At 38.6% G+C, this 18,085-nt stretch overlaps 1 protein-coding gene across 4 annotated transcripts in view; it reads right to left on the minus strand.

Moving 5' to 3' along the window:
• Nucleotides 1-18,085, minus strand: part of ITSN1 (intersectin 1) — a 139,587-nt gene that overhangs the window by 26,300 nt on the left and 95,202 nt on the right. For all 4 annotated transcript variants that reach the window (XM_062001429.1, XM_062001421.1, XM_062001413.1 and 1 more), the window contains 3 exons: nucleotides 12,955-13,000; nucleotides 6,700-6,821; nucleotides 3,099-3,216 (listed from right to left, as the gene is read on the minus strand). In XM_062001429.1, the coding sequence (XP_061857413.1) occupies nucleotides 3,099-3,216; nucleotides 6,700-6,821; nucleotides 12,955-13,000 (286 nt within the window). The remainder of the gene's footprint in view (nucleotides 1-3,098; nucleotides 3,217-6,699; nucleotides 6,822-12,954; nucleotides 13,001-18,085) is intronic.

Here is an 18,085-nt window from a genome sequence, read left to right on the forward strand (position 1 = left end):
CCCAGGCTGTATCCCTTCCTGGTTCTTCATAGGAATTAATTCTATCTTAGCCCAAACCAGGACACTGTTCAACTATAAATAGAGTGGTTTTCTTAATTTTCTAAAGCAGTAGGATTGTTTATTTAAATATATAATTCCCTCTATTTGTCTGATGTTTTCTCTGTGACAAGTCACAGGGCTTCTGGTATTTTGCCTTGAGACACAAGACTTCTATCTAATTAGCCCTGCTGTCAGCTTCTCTCCATTACATTAACACTAAAACTTTGTTTTCATTCTTGTACTCAGACAGCATCTTGTTTAAATTTGTCAAATAGCTCCTCTTTTTTTTCTTTAATTCATATTTCAGAAATTATTCAACTCCTTTTAGTTACTACTTTGTGCTTATACACAGAGATCATAATGAAATAAACTCTATATGTAACAGGACTCTGTGTATGTCTCAATATTTAGCTTTGTTATTTGCAAGGGGGATGGTGGTTGATTTGCTAAAGGGGCACTCACTATGTCACACCTCGCACATCAGTGAACCTAACTGTACATTTCCCTGCCACACTGGAGATAAACCAGCAGTTATAAAACTGCTGTTTTAGGTAGTTTTGTGCTAATGCAAGCTGAAACGTGTGAACACCACTGATGCCCATGTTTCACTTTAAAAGATCTGCTAATCTGTTTCACAGAATTCTTGTTACAGGATTACAGGTTATTACTAACATAAAAAATGATAAAAGCATTCAGCTGGACTGTATCTGAATACAGTATGTACATTAACAGATTTGTACTAGGTTAATTTATTTTGAGAATTTTTTATTCAAATAATTCTTTTCTATTTCAAAGAACTTGATGAAATCTGCTGCTCTCTAGTAGTATCATCAAATATCTAAATAATCCAATACGATCCCAAGAATCACCTGAAACTCTGGGAGATAATTTGAGAGAATTCTTGAAGAGACAGAACCCAAAGCGGTGACCTCATCATGATCTTATTTACACTTGGTCACAAAATCTAGAATACACCTTAGTGCTATACAGGAAGCTCTTATGCTAGTTCCAGAAAAAATGTTCTCCACTTATTTTAAACTCCAGAAGCCAATGCTAACTACAGAAGCAATCTACAGCCTACCTTCTCTGAGCTCCAGTGCTTTCCAGCCATTTGTTCCTTTTTTGTCTATTGATTAATAACAGTCTTACCAAAACAGCAGAGGGAACCGAGGTTCTAATACAACACTCATGATGAGTACAATCTATAATGATACCTTTCTTCTAACAAGCAGACTGGTTGAAACCCTTTTCCCTCTATTCCTATATTCTGAACTTCCTTAGGCCTGACCAACTTCTGGTAGCGGTAACAGTTCTTTCAATTTCTCAGTGTCTGGAAGGACATGTTCACAATGTAAGTTTAGAAGGGAACACATACAAAGTAGTCAGAAATTAAGGAAACCACAAGCAGAAGTGTCCATGCAGCAGAAGGTGTTCAAGTCATGCAGTTGGCATTAGAGTATGGCAGATGGAGAGCGCATACATCAAAAGCAAAATAACAAAAGAAACAGAGGTTTTGATGATACTAGTCTCTGATGGATACTCCACTTCCAAAACCCAGGCACTAATGGCATACTCTCAGATCCTTCATAATGCACCACCTTGGGCATTATTCAGCCCTTGTAGATGGTCTCCTTCAGGCTTTCCATGTCTTTTGTTGTAGTAAGCCTCCGCACTTCTGCTATGAAAATGCTTCTCAAGCATTAATCACTCTCTTAACCTCTTAAATTAACCACACAGTTAGTGAGGCCACCTATCATAATGAAAAGACAATATTCTTCTTTTCAGTCCTTCAAAATGAACGGTCTATAACAAAGCTGAATTTGCCAAAAATGAATGGCAATAAGGTTTCGATATCCTGTAGACAATGAAAAGAGTGTCAAGCAGTTTATTCTGCACAAGTTTTATTAGTATATGTAAAAAGCCCTAGACTGTCAGGCTTGAAAGAATTTTTTTAAAAGTAAAATTCCTCGTAAAAGTCCGTGTCTCAGTGCTGAGTTACCGTTTTAACTGCAGGACCCAAATTTGTGAGAAGTCTGATTTTCTGCACCTTTACAACCACCATCAAAAGGAGCCAATTAGCATCACTTGTAACAGTCGCCTGGTGTGATATGGTACTTTTATTTATACCAATGACACATGAAACTAATACCTCAGTATTTTATTTTGGTTCCATAAACTAAATTAGAACCATTTGTACATATTTAAAAGAGAACATTATCCTCATTACCATTTTTCATTTAGAAAAAAATATTTCATGTTAATGCTAGACAGTCAAAAATTAGCCTGGGGAAACAGCAAGCTTTTGCTCCCTGTCACCCCCAAATAAATCCAAATAGATGACAAAAAAGCACATCAAATATTTTGAGTGGCTTATGGAAGAAAATACATCAATTTTACATGGTTTTGATTGACAGTAATCCTCTTTGCTTAGTACTACACCAACTCACAAGCCCCAAATGGTTCAAGACTGAAACAGTCACTAGGAATGAACTTTTTGTTCTGTCTTCTGCCTGCCTTTATACCTTGCAGTCGACTGAAAGGACTGATTGATATTGCCTGTGGTGGAGCTGTCACAAAGAGCTTCAAAAATACAATGGTCTATCACTCTTATATCCTTTCATAAACTTTAGAATAAGTATCTATAAGAGACAAAAACCTACACCTTCATTTGACTGGTTTTCTCACACTTCACCCCAGGAAAAAGAAAAGGTTCTGAATGAGAGACATCTCAACTGCTAAGCCCATGGATCATCCTCAGTCTTTAAAACCTCCTTTACTACAGCTAGTGCAAAGAAATAGGACTGATAATTTGAATGCTTTACTCTAAGATTTAATGTCACAGATGGCTTTTTAGCACTCAACAGCTTATACCTGAGAGACCATCACCACAAATATAAAGATCAATTGCATATTTTCCTCATTTAAAAGAAAATGTTGAACCAAAGTGACTAGAATAACAGATATTAAATATCCTACTGAATGTTCACAATTATTTTTAGTTCTAATGTAGATGATACACATTACAAAAGCAAGTTTGTTAATGCAACCACACTGCTTACCTGAAGGTAATGCTGTTGATTTAGGTAGCTCGGTAGGTGTAGTTTTACTGGTACCAGGGCTCAGAAGTTTTACATAATTAGCAGGGAACCATCCTATCTGCCGTTTTTTCCCTCGTGCCTAGTAAGAAAACAATTCTTTTAAGAGGATTAAGCACATTAATAGATCCTTAGACAAGGTAATTCTGTGAATATTTTAATTGCGGTCACACTACTTCAGACTAAGAAAAATGCACTTTATAAAGGAAAAAGTCAGATATTTTTGTGCCAGTAGTTTGATATGATGATACTTCTAGTGAGCTTCCATAACATATAAACAGCTGATAGTATCTAAACAGTAGTTATTTCCTACTAATGAGTGCTTTTTCACTTAACAATGTTTCTACTTTGTGTGCGTTATAATGAATGCTACAATCATGATGCTTCTGAAAGATTTCTCCTGATTCTGTTTAAATCATAACTCCAGAATATTAGGCTAGTTATTGCATTAATGAGTGGAAGCATTTAAATAGTTTTTTCATTATGCAAAGAACTACATTTAAAAGGATTCCTAGATTGTGATAGTTTAAGTAGAGATCAAGGATATAAATTACCTGTTTTCTTTTAAATAAATGGTATATAAACTTGTAAATAGTCTCTCCTGCTCAAACAGACAGACTATTATAAACACATATGACATTCACTATGCATCGGAAGAGCAGTAAACCAAAATATCAGGAAAAAAAAGGGTAAAGTTTGGATTATAATACAAAATCCCAAAGCCAGATTCCATTCAAACAAAAATTAAGTTTTGGCAATTATAAATACACATGGATAGACACAGTGCAAATTACCTTAATTAACAGATGTTAAGGTTTTGGAAAGTACTAGATGTTCTTATGCCAATCTAATCAGAGAACATCGGTACAAAAATGTGGTGCACACGTGCATTGGCGTGCGTGTGGTCCGTGTGTGTGTGCTGAGAACACAGCAGGTTACTGTACACCTTGGCGTACAGCAGCACTCTACAGTTTGTAATGCAGCTGCAGTGAGTCACTGTCACAGACAGGATATTGGGACAGATGAACCACAGGTCTGATCCGGTATGACAAAGCTACCGTCAACCAGGGCAGAAATTTCACAAAATATTGCATCCCGTTATTTCACCAACTGCAGTGTTCATTGAAAATAAAAATCAGAAGAAAAATCCTTTCTGTAAGAAAGGTTGTTCTAAAATTTTGAATCACATCTCAGTTTCTAAATCTATTAAATCTATGTTAAGAATTACTTCAACTGTTTATTCTCTTTTTGTGTTGTTAGAATAAGGTTGGAATTTTGAACATGTAGAATTTTGCCTTTAAAATCAAAATAGATGTTAATTTTAGTGGGAAAAAAAAGTCACCTAACAAATATAGTAGTGTTTAACTACTTCCTTCCCTCTCCTTTTCTTTACTGAAAAAGAAAGCACGTGACCTAAAGTGTATCTGGATCATTCGTTTTACAATATTCTGAAAGACTACATTAAACCTAGCAATGAAATGCTTAATATATTTGCCTTATTAAACCTTCACTCTGACCTCTAAGACAAGCATCATCAAAATGTATTTGAGACTGAAAGTGAACTGTACATATACTTCTAAAAAATCTGCCACTTTGAAATTAAATGCATAAGAAAAAACTCTAATATTACTGCCCTTCTCCAAATCTCGTCATCATTTTACTACTTTTGGGAATGTTGCTGCTTTTCTTTTTAAGCAATTTCTCAATCCATTTCTCCCTATTGCCACATTAGCCTTTGTGGTCACAACAAAGGAGCTAAGAACTAGTATTACAGTATTGGAACAGGAGAAAACAGAACACGTAGGGGACTACTAATGAAGCAAAACAACAACTTGTAAAACCCTATGTAAGATAGTAAGGAATTTAAAGCTACATATAAGTATTTACATAACCAAAACCTAATTTTTTTAAACCCCTCACATCAGCTGCTAAGTGATAACTGTGACAGTTCTTGCCCAGTGGAGTTTATTTTCTATATTAAAAAAACATTAAATGTTGAGTCTCTTTAAACCTACAAGATAACAACAATATAAATTTTATTAAGAATGAAAAACAAAGCAATCCTATAAGATGATCTCATTAATAATTACAAATATCTAAATAGTGGATGTCAGGAGGTTGGGGCATCCCTTTTTTTCTATAGTATCTAGAAACAGGACAAGCTGGAACACAAAACGTTCCATTTAAACATAAGAAAAAACTGTTTCACTGTGAGGGTGATGGAGCCCTGGCACAGGCTGCCCAGGGAGGGTGTTGAGTCTCTTTCCTTGAAGGCCTTCAAGACCCGCCTGGACGTGTTCCTATGCGACCTGATCTAAGTGGACCTGCTTCTGCAGAGGGGTCAGACTACATGATCTCTAAAGGTCCCTTCCAACCCCTACCATTCTATGATTCTATGATTTCTTCACAAAAGATGAAAAATATCATCAGGAAAGACAAAAAGGCAGGTAGCAATGTAGAAAAAAAATATTTGAGCTAGTCTGAGCATCTGTGTTGCAAAAAAAAACCAAACCCTAATTACATTGTTTCATGTAGTATTCCCTGTTATAGAAACAAATCCAAACAAAACATCATTCAGTGGTATTGGGGCGGGGCGGGGGGAAGGGAAAATAAAGCTTTGCCATTGAAAATTATTGAAAAAAAAAGTTTCCAAATTGTCAAGATCTACTCTTGGAAAAAAACCTGGTTACAATATTTTATAAAGACCTGGTTACAATATTTTATTATCTATTATTTTCTATCTTTCCTATCTGATGCTTGCAACAGACACTCATTCTCTTAACTCTGCTACATTAAATTGAGCTGTTGCACAGATGGGACCATTAGGCTGGTGTTCTATCTACGCTGTCACATTCAGTATGCAACCTGAAAAAGTGGTAGCCATCTTAGAAAAAACGCAACAAAAGAGATAGCCAAAGTTTTGGCTGAAGCAATTTAGAAAGCTTTTTGGGAAGACATTCAGGATTGGCACCCAATATTTCTTTGACTTCATCTAGGATGATCTATGACGACTTGCACAGTGCACACAGCTATCAACAGATCCAAATGCATGTGGTACACATGGTCACTACTGGAATAGGACACATAAGTAGATCCTGTCACTTAACCCACAGTCCCATACACTCCTGTTGCAGGACTGGCTTTCCCAAGCACCTGACATGACAACTGCTTCTTTGCTCATGTGAAGAGTACTGGAGACAAGACTGGGAGGATTCAAATGCAGCCAAAACAATATGGCCCAAAAATCAATTCCTTCCTCTGTCTAAAGGGTCTCCATGAAAATGCACAAGAGAGTGGACTAAGGGCAGGGTCTGATTTGTGAGATGGCTATCCTTGGTTTATAATGAGGCACAATGGCTTCTTCCTGCGAACCTGCAGAGTTATTTCAAGTTCCAAGGAATTGGAATGTATGTATGTTTTTATAATGGTGTTTTATTTGTAAATGCTTAATTGCAGAACATTTTAAAAATCATTTATCATTGTTGCATTCATCATTTTGAGCTGTTAAAAAATTGACTTCTTTTTTTTTTGCATGGAATTTTACTTGAAAAAAAAAGTAACTAACTTGGAGCTCTCCTTCCCACCAGCCACCTGGATTCTTCTTTCTGATAAGAATCAACTGACCAGGAGCAAGAGTAAGCTGTTCTGGACCCGTTGCTGTGTAAGAGGCAATAACTTGGGCAATTTCTGTTGAAGGAGGGGGAAAAAAAAAAGAAGTTGTTAATTTAGAAAAACCTGAACACATTCTATACAACATTAACTCTGCTGTTATCACTAGCAAAATATATCTGTCTTGTATTTCTTTCCACAAAATTGTTATGTATTTACGTAGTTCCATGAAAACAAGATAGTTATAAAACAGAAGTTCATAGCACTACAGGAATAAAACAAGAGGTACTTAAGTGCAATGGGTAGGATATTAAAACAATATTTGAAACGGAGAATAATAATAATGACCATCATTAAAGCTATATAGCTCTTAAAATCAAGTGTCTAAGCACTGTTTTCCAATAAACACATTTTTGTAGCATCTGTTTGGACTAAGCTCCCTATAAAAAAGAGATGCATGTTGATGAAAATATAATGAAGAAGTTGCAGTAACTAAGGGGCAAACCAATGAAGGCTTGCAGAAAATTCTTCACCACCAGACTAGACAAAGAAAATGTTTTCAAAAGGTAAATCTTTATTCTACGAACATTAATACAATACTGGTGCCTTATTTGATCACCTACCAGTATGAATCTGATGCAGAGTAACCGTGAGCTCCTAATTATCTCTTCATTAAATTATCCAAAGTAGATAATGTAGTTTACTCTTTCTTACAGTTGTTGTGGAAAGACAGATGTATGATACCTTAGTCACCACAAAGTCTGGCAGGGCTAACCCATTCTTTGAACCATTTTGAACTGATAGAAGCTTATACGCAGTTGTAGGTATTCTGATGTCCTACTAAGAACTTGTAACTTAGGTTTAGCAAGTCATCAAACCATGTTTAGGGTGATGGAGAACATGTTTAATGCTGTCATAATTGTGAATCTTTCATAAACAAAAGACAGTAGATTTGGGAATTTTTTAGATTTTGGTAAGATAAAAACTTCTAAGCTGCTAGTAGTACCATAGTACCTCTTTAGTCATGAGTTGAGGAATCTGTGGGGAATTATTTTTACTTTCATTTAGTTGTAAATGGTCTTAGACATCAAAGGCAGCATAAAATTAGTGTTGTTACTGCTGGAAACTCCACTTGGATCCTAGGAGATAGTTATTCACTATTTAAATATTCTCCCTAACAGGATAATCTAGGGGTTGGGTTTTCTGAGGGGAGTTGGGGAATTTGAGTTTTTATGGAAAACGTTTCCTGGAATAGTAAATTCTAACCCTGTGTTTAAGGAAAAGGAGGTTTTGATTTGGCAATGCATCAAATAAAATTGGGGTCCACCAAACAGTCAATGTGGGCATTAAGTTTGACTGGTTATGGTCATGGTCTAAAACTATCCTAGAGCAAGCTCAGCTTGCTTGTCTCAGCTGCTTCAGGGTAAAGATGCCAAGCTTTATTTAAAACCTCAGCAATTATCTGATCACAGATTAATACACTGCTTGAGATTTTAGCTTTTATTTGAAAATCTTGGTTAAAAAAATATCTGTAACATTTATTCTTGTGAATGATTACTGTTTTTACACATTTTCAATCTAGTCTAGCCTAAAAAACTGCCACTGGAAGACTAAGCAGAAAAAGGTCACACCTGTCAGCAGTCTGTCCCTATATAAAGCTGCAAAAGAATGAGAGGGAGTGTGAGGTGTTCTGGCAGTCAATACAGCAACAGCAAAAGGGATTGAGGCTGAAGGGAGCAAGTACACAGAAGTGGTCTCCAGCTTTCTCCTGGGCAGCTGTTACAATGAAAGTAACACAGTACTGGGCACTGTCCTACTTGTCCTCTTCTGTCAGCAAGTGCCAAATTTCCTGTGGCCAAGAGAAACGGCAAAGGCGCTCAGGAACAACACATCACCCACAGGCTGGGAAATGAGTGGGGGAGTCTGCTGGCAAGGCAAAGAAAGGCAGCAATCATTGAAATGGCAGTTGTAGGCAGAGGAAACCACAAAGCCAACTCCTTTGAGAGAGGTTTTGTAGCAGGGAAGAAACAATAAAGTGATTTGAAGACCGCCAGGAAAGTGACCAGATGGTTTACTTAAAATTTAGAAGAAAAGAATGATTAGAAAAACTAAAAATGGTCAGAGAAGCATCCAAGATGTAAACAAACAATGTAAGGGGGATGAAGAAGCAAAGATATGACAAGCAATCTGAGGTCACTGCAAACAATGACACATGCAGAACTAAATACAGCAGAACCGCCCTCACGATAACTGAAAGAGGGGAGAGGCAGGCACACAGAGGTGGAACCAAACAGGTGAATAAAAAGCCAGTAGCTGAGGGTTAGAAAGATGCTTTAAACCTGAATTTGTAACCTAGCACACAAAGAGTGAAAACAGAAGAATTTCTAAGTAAAATATAGTAGGTGATGATAGGAGAGCAGAAAAGTCGAGATGGAGAAAAGCCAGCAGCAGTCTGTCCTGTACAAAGACAAAGCAAGCAAGCTATTTGGCAGGACACATGGCTACACTTCTAGAAAGTCTGCAAGGTCCCTGCATTTGAGGTTTTTCCATAGAATCACATTAATTTCTCCACCCTAGAGCCACTCAGAAGGCAAAATGAACACAAGCAAACAAATTAAGTGTGAGAGTTTGTCAAAATCAATTTATTTTTTTAAAATCAGGCAAAACCTCCTCTCATTACCATGTCAATTGTAATATTCTGGATATTACACTAAAAGGCCAAAAATCTGATACTTTGCACCTTTCTCAAAACAAGAAATTTCTCATTTTATCTACAAATAGAGGATTTACAAGGCTCCAGGTAACAGATATTTTTCTTACACCAAACAGCAGCACAAAGAATCTTTACTGTGTGGTAAATAATTTACAATACATATTACAAATTTAACATTCAACCCTTGCATATCACAGAGAAGCAGACAGGGAAAACAACAAAAAATTTAAAAAAAACCCCAGAAATGGCCTTCCTTCCAGGAAGGGCTTTTTAATTTTTTTAAAGTATTGAATTACTGAGAAGAGAGCCAATTCAATTACAGTCCAGGCCAAAATATGTACCCTCTACTAAAACATGTACATTTCAAAAAAAAAATCAAAATGTGTTCTCCCAAATATAATTGACCTCATATTGCTCCTTAAATTTGCAGACAGCAATTTTCTTTCCCTTGCCCTTCATCACAGTCACCAACTCCCACCCACTCATCCTGCAGCTCTAGAATAAACAGGAATATTTCACCTCATTCATTAACGTTTCACTTCCACTGGTTGAGAATTTACAGCTCATTTAGAGCAATATCCATGAAACTGCTTGCTGCAAAAGAGAACTGTTTCCAAACTGTACTTAAAACTCCAAAAGATTCTGAACATAGCTTCTATGAACTGCTTTCCCTCACCCTGTCTCCCATGGAAGTTTGAATCCAGGAGACTAGCATACTCTAAGCTCAATTCTTGCCATACACCATTCTCCCATACATGGAAAAAGCCACCAGCCCCATCAGCATCTTCCCCCTATTCCTACTGGGGATCACTTCAGAGGTTTTCACAGAATCACAGAATGGTCAGGGTTGGAAGGGACCTTTAAAGATCACCTAGTCTAACCCTCTGCTATTGCAGGTTCACCTCAAGCAGATCGTATGGGAACGTGTTCAGCTGGGTTTGGAAAATCTCCAGAGAAGCAGTCTCCACACCCTCCCTGGGCAGCCTGTGCAAGGGCTCCCTCATCCTCACAGGAAAGATATTTTTCATCATTTTCAAGTGGAACTTCCTTGTGCCTGCTACCCTTTGTTCACTCACCAGTCACTACAGAAAAACAAACCTTGTTCTATCCTCTCAATAGCCCCACCTTTAGATGCTTATAAGTACTTATAAGATGTCCCCCCTAGTCTTCTCCAAGCTAAACAGCCCCAGGTTCTACAGCCTTTTCTCATAAGAAAGACGCTCCATTCCCCTGATCATCTTTGTCGCCTTCTACTTTGACTCTCTCTAGAAGTTCTCCATCCCTCTTGAGCTGGGGAGCCCACAACTGGACACAGGACTCCAGATGAGGCCTCACCAGGGCAGGGTAGAGAGGGAGAAAAACCTCTGTTGAGCTGCTGCCCACATTCTTCTTGATGCATCCCAGGATGCCATTGGCCTTCTTGGCCACGAGGGCACATTGCTGGCTCACGTTTAGTTTATTGTCAATCAGGACTCCGAGGTCTCTCTCTGCAGAGCTGCTCTTCAGCAGCTCAACCCCCAGCCTGTACAGGTGCATGGGGTTGTTCCTCCCCAGATGCAGGACTCTGCACTTGTCCTTGTTGAACCTCATGAGGTTCCTCTCTGCCCAACGCTCAAGCTGGTCAAGATCCCGCTGAATGGCAGCACAGCCTTCTGGGGAATCAGCCAGTCCTTCCAGTTTGGTGTCATCAGGGAACTTACTGCGGGTACACTCTGTCCCCTCATCCAGGTCGTTGATGAAGATGTGGAACAAGACTGGCCCCAGAACCGATCCCTGTGGAACTCCACTGGCCACAGGCCTCCAACTCGATTCTGTGCCATTGATCATCACCCTCTGGGCTCTGTCATTCAGCCAGCTCTTGATCCACCTCACTGTCCACTCATCCAAGCCACACTGCCTGAGGTTTCCTATGAGGAGACAGTGTGAAAAGCCTTGCTGAAGTCAAGGTAGATGACATCTGCCGCTCTTCCCTCATCTAGCGAGCTGGTTATGCACTCATAGAAGGATATCAGGTTGGTCAAACAGGATTTCCCCTTGGTGAAGTCATGTTGACTCCCCCGATAACCATCTTTTCCTTCATAAGCTTAGAGATGTCATCCAGGATGAGCTATTTCATCATTTTTCCAGGGATGGAGGTGAGGCTCACTGGCCTGTAGTTTCTAGAGTTCTCCTTCTTGCCCTTTTTGGAGTGACATTGGCCTTTCTCCAGCACCTCACCTGTGCTGCATGAGTTTTCAAAATTGATGGAGAGTGGCTTAGCAACAACATTAGCAGCTCCCTCAGCACTCCTAGGTGCATCTCATCAGGGCCCATGGATTTGTGGGTGTCTAGCTTGCTTGGTAGATCCCTAACCCAATCCTCCTCAACCAAGGGAGAATCTTCCATTCTTTGGACCTCCTCTCTAAACTTCATGAGCTGAGTTTCCCTAAGGCTGAGCTTAGCAGTAAAGACTGAAGCAAAGAAGGCATTCAGTAGTTCCACCTTCTCTGTGTCCTCTGTCACCAGCTCATCGATCTCATTCAGCATCAGGCTCACATTCTCCCTAGTACTCCTTTTGCTACTGACATAAAGAAGCCCTTTTTGTTGTCCTTTACATGTCTTGATAGATTTAATTTTAAGAGGGCTTTAGCCTTCCTTATTTCATCCCAACATACTCTGACAGCATTCCTACACTCTTCCCAAGTGACCAGGCCCTTCTTCCACCTTCCATCGACCTCCTTCTTCCATCTGAGTTGTTTCAGAAACTTCCTGCTCATCCATGCAAGCCTCTTACCTACCTTATCTGCTTTTTTTTACTTGTAGTGATACACTGATCTTGGGCTTGAAGGAAGCAGTGCCTGAAAATTAACCAGTTTTCATGGGCACCCCTACCTTCTAGAGTCCTAGCTCAGAAGATTCCTCCAATCAGGTGTTTGAAGAGGCCTGAAGTCACAATCCTGCTTGCTGCCTTGCTTCTTCCATGTAGGATCCAGAACTCCACCATCTCATGGTCACTGCATCCCAGGCTCATCCCAACCTTCACATCCCCAACCACACCTTCTTTTGTTAACAGAAGGTCCAGTAGCATATCCTTTCTCCTTGGCTCCTCAACCACTTGTGTCCAGAAGTTGTCATCAATGCATTGCAGGAATCTCCTGGACTGTTCATCCTTTCTTGTGTGACTTTGCCAGCAAATATCAGGGTGGTTGAAGTCCCCCATGAGAACCACGGCCTGCGACTGCGAGACAGCTTTCAGCTGTCTGTAGAAGGCCTCATCAACTTCCTCTTTTTGATAAGTTTGTTACACTTGATTCTCTAGCTACATGATATTTAGTGATTGATACAGGCTGGATCAAATGTTTGACAGATTATGCATTATTTTATTATAGATGACAGTCTTCATCAGTGAAAATGACTACAACATGACCAAGAACAAACATGATTTATTTTCATGGAAAAGATTTTGTTGCCATTGAACTTAAGAACAGATATAAGGTGCTGCCACAATGTATGACTCACCAGGTTTCTTCCCTAAGCTTCCCGTTTTTCCAGCTGCTCCAGAAGCCTTGAAATAGGAAGCAAGATACAATTTTAGCATGTTCATTTCTCTGGTATATGAAAATTATTTACTATGCTTAAATTTAACACACTAAACAAGCATGTTAATAAAAAACTCTCACAGGAAGATTCTATTATTACAAAATATCTTCTGTAATGTTTTAGACAGCAATTAATATACAGGAATAAATATCAAGCAGTATATTGAAGCTGATGACTAATTATACATGTGTAGACTCCTGAACTTTTCTTCCTTTCATGGACCACAAACATCCATGCAATTCCAAGTTACATAGTATTTGATTGTAAATCTGCATATCCACAGAATGTGAATTTTGCAGAGTTGAGTTAACACAACGACAGTAGTTTTCAGCTCTACAAACAGTTGGATTGGAAATATGCCTTAAAAACTAACTGATGCAATACTTCAATACTGTCCATATTATGGTTCTAAAAGTTCTGACACGGCACATAAGCATCGTCAGTGTAGGCACTGCATCTTTGAGATGAGTCATTTGAACTCTGTAGGTTGTGCCTAACAGTAGTACTGGCGTGCACCACTACTTCCGTGCCCAAGTGACAGCACAGAACACTGAATAGCAAGGTGTTATCTATTTAGAATCATATGGGTTGGAAGGGACCTTTAGAGATCATCTAATCCAACTCCCCTGCAGAAGCAGGTTCACCTAGATCAGGTCATGTAGGAACATGTCCAGGTGGGTCTTGAAGGCCTCCAAGGAAGGAGACTCCACAACCCCTCTGGGCAGCCTGTGCCAGGGCTCCCTCACCTGAACAGTGAAATAGTTTTTTCTTATATTTAAGTGGAACTTTTTGTGTTCCAGCTTCATCCCATTACCCCTTGTCCTGTTGCTAGCTACTATAGAAAAAAGGGATGTCCCAACCTCCTGACACCCACCATTTAGATATTTGTAAATGTTAATAAGATCTCCCCTCAGTTTCCTCTTCTCTAGACTAAGTAGCCCCAGTTCCTGCAGCCTTTCCTCATATGAAAGATGTTTGTAAAGAGATTTGCAATTATTTCTTCTGAACCCAGACGGGGTGAGATGGGAGATAAACATCGTCACCATCCGGGCCAAGTGAATTGCAAGAAAAGACTTTGAACAGTGAGCAGTGAAATTAGTTCAGTTCAGTTACGTATAGGAAAATGGCAAACTGAAAGATGAGATTTAATATGAAAAGCTTTGATAAGTTACAAATATAAAATTCTCTTCCTGAAAAAAGGTTCCTTTGAGGCCACTGGTTATTTAGGAAGAGTTGTCTTTCTTTTAATGCAGGCAGAGCTCTACTGACATATTTGCAATCAGAGTATTTAAAACAGTGTGTGCTCTCAACTCTGCCCCTTGCACATCTTCCCCCTCCACAGTCATCTTCCAATTGTTTTAGTCACCATCCCGGTCAAGGACAGCTTCCCCTTGCCTCTTAAATCATTACTTCAGTTCCTTCCCAGTACATTGCCAGTCTTATCTTCTGCAATAAAAAGGTTTAGTACAGGTAACAGCAACATAGCAAATCTATTTTGTATTTTGCCAGAAATGTTGAATAACCATAAATATCCTCTTGCGTTCAAGCAAGAGTCACAACACTTCCCACCTTGTCTCAACTTCTCCTTTAGGATTCTCCTCACTAATTTGAAGCCCACACCAAATGACCTGCAGGTTTTCACAGAATCCTATTTTTGCTACAGAAAAGAACAGTTTCATCCTCAATATTCTGCATATTAACTTGATGTTTTGAAAACCTGAAGATTTTGTCAGAAATTAATGAGTAACTAAAAAACTAGTTAAATGACAAAGCCATTTAAAAAAACCCCATGTATTAGTTTTGAATGCCTCTATAAAAAGGTTAGCTAGATCTTCAATCTATCTTGAAGATTACATAGCTGCTCTAAGCTACTAAAAAAATAAATCTACTAAAGAAACGTTATCTTTCAGACTGAACTACAGCACCTCACAACCCTGTATTAGTCAAGTCAATCTTATAACCACAGAAAACTCAGGAGAGTTGGCATTGCCTACCTCACAAGTTGAAACTGCTATTGAAAGGTAAGTGTGAGGGTGGGAAGAATTTTGTTTTACTTTTTTAATTTGGCACTAAAGCACCTTACTTACATCTAGTGTACTGCACTGCTGCTTGACATTTTGCAACAAATCACAGAATCACAGAATGGTAGGGGCTGGAAGAGACCTCTAGAGATCATCTAGTCCAACACCCTGCTAAAGAAGCTTTTGGGAAGAACTGTGGAAAGTAGATGCTTTAAATTCAATGACACTTGGATACCACTATCTCAGTGCTGTTTTGTCATTGTAAACAACTGATTATAGTGACTTTTTACAAGCAAATCTTCCTTTCTTCCCTATGTTCCTTTCTTTCTCTTTAGTTCTCCACCTTTCTATACAAGCATTGTGATCTATATTAACAAAAAAAAGTGAAATAGGAAAGCATCATCCAGAGATCAGATACAGATAGTAAGTTTAGGCCTGGAGACAAGAAGAAGATGGTCCAGACAAAGTGACTGTGAGTCCATTGAGAGTCCAAAGTAGGGAAGATTAAAAGGTTTGGAACCAAAGTTGACAACTAGCACTGATATGGTATTATCAGGAATTAATTCTGCCTTGGAAAGTGTTTGTGGCTGAGAAACACCCTTACACACTCACCCCTTCTTAATGAAGAATAAATGTTTGGAGCTTCAGAGAACACAGTCCTTCAAAATACCACTCAGTCAATATCCATGTTGCCAGATCACGGGCATATGGACAGATAAAATAGGCTGTGACATTGTGTCTTTACCATTAACTGGTAAACAAAGATTATTTTGAGAGAAGCTTTAAAATCGCCTTGACCAGACTGAGTCTGAATTCTGATTGATGAAAAAACCCAGAAGAAATACATAGAGAAGTCTTGCAGTATCTCAATAAATAATTTAATAAATTATGCATTTAAGATGGGCCCAATTTCTGGCTTGCTCAGTAGACTGAGAACTATTTGGTATTCCTTCTGTTGAAACAGTGGAAAGGACATATCCCATTCTATTTCCCTTTTACACACCTCAAACACTAACTGCATTTGAGGATATTTTGTGACAAAAGAGAAAGTCTCTTGAAATAGCAGAAGAGAACTTGCTTTCTTAATTTAATAAGACACAGCAGTAGACTTCCTAATCGTGTTGTGCCTTTAGAATTCAGATTAAATGCATTTCGACTGTTACTATTTTAAGACCATTTATGCAAAGTTTTGTAACTAGAGACATCTCAATTTTTGTGTTTCCAAGTCTACCCTATGAGTTCCATACCTTACACAAGGGTAATTATGACCGGCATCAAGAAAGGCAGAATAGAATAAAAACCTCCTACAGATCTGTACCCATTTAAGTTAATCTAATGAAAATCCTGAGAATGGACCATGAACGAGTGTCACTGTTTATCTGAAGAACAAAGACTTTCACTCTGCTAATGAGTTGAAATTTTAAAGAATAGGAAATAGATCAATTTAGCAACTTGAGGTGAATGGGTGGCCTGGGACTAGGTACAGAAGAACATATTAAAAAGACTTTGTTCTGATTTGTAAGTCATTGATATTTTGAAGCTTACAACGATTTCTAAAAACTCCATGCTTGCTGCTGAAGGGTCAGCACTGCCTTACCTTTTCTTCAGGCCTAAGTCAATAGCATAGAACACATTTAATTAATTTACTCTTTTAGTAGCATTTTTCCACAATCAGCCAGCTGTCCAAGCACAGCAGCAGACCTGAAAGTTAGCAGACAGCCACTATTGTGAAATCCTTTGTAAAAACTGGCTCTGTGAATAAGTTGAATAGCAAAACACTGTACGTATAATGGCAATTATCCACTTGGAACAGGAAATATGTCCTGCAGGGCATATGAATCACTTTATGAAAATAAGCATCCCACACATCAAGATATCCATGAGCTCTGTGCTTTCTTCTCCCTCTCTCATCAAGATGTTATCTGGAGAATGGACTTTCACCAGCAGAAAAGGGCAGTTGGAGTACTTTATGATGAACTGCACGTAGCCGTTTCAGCCTCATCCAAGTAGAGATCAGAGAAACATCAAACTGACCTCTCTAATAAAAATAGTTTGCAGTATTAGATGTCTATTTCTGAATTCTCTACAAAGAAGATTTGTCAATATGTTTGCCTATCTCTTACCAGACAGGACATGCCTTAAAGGCACACAAAAGGCAGCTCTGCAAATGTGAATATAAATTCCCAGTTTTTTGAGACTAAACTCTGTTGAGAATATCTTAAAGGAAAACAAAACCAGTTCCTTCATAAAAGTTCAAAGGAAACTTAACATTAGCTACCAAGACTGTTAAGTAATTGATTAGCAATTATTACTATTTACCTACGAAATGGGCTTCACAGGGCTTTAAGAGGTTAACAGTCCAGGTTTCCACTCATCAAATACAATACAAACTTGTAGGTAATAAAAAGACTTAGGGCACAGCTTCATGATGCCAAGACATTTCAGAGGTTAGGCAACTATCTGTACATCATACAGGTTCCTATACCTCCATGGGGCAAGCCACCTTATTTTCAATGTACGTGAAGACTACTGAACTATAAACCACATCCTGGACTGCAAAACAGAGTGCTTTTCTTAACTAGATAAATTCCCTGATACACATTTCCCCTGCCACAACAGAAGGCACTTGCACCACTCGGAGAATCAAGCTACTGAACTTAGGAACAGAGAACTCATAATTTCTTGTCTGGACATCCACTGAGCTGTTGTCAGGGTAAATCTATACCCTGCCTAACACCACAATTTACTACTGTCCAACATTTAATTGTCAAAAAGACAAGCTAGCCTGCTGCAATGGGCTTCACAGTGCCATAGCTACAATGCTTCCACTAACTGAACTATTAAGTACTTCTCTTCTAGTCTGGGACCTCATCTAACTATTTGCTGCTCCATAGTCACTAGATTTGACACAACTGAAGGGTAGGAATGAGCACAGGCATATCCAAACTTATATACTAAACATAAAGTGTCTGAAATGAAGTATTTAACACAAAAGCCAGCTAAGACTGCAGTTCAACACCAGCTCAAGC

This window comes from Colius striatus, chromosome 1 (genome assembly GCF_028858725.1).
Source record: "Colius striatus isolate bColStr4 chromosome 1, bColStr4.1.hap1, whole genome shotgun sequence".
In the NCBI taxonomy this organism is placed as follows: Eukaryota; Metazoa; Chordata; class Aves; order Coliiformes; family Coliidae; genus Colius; species Colius striatus.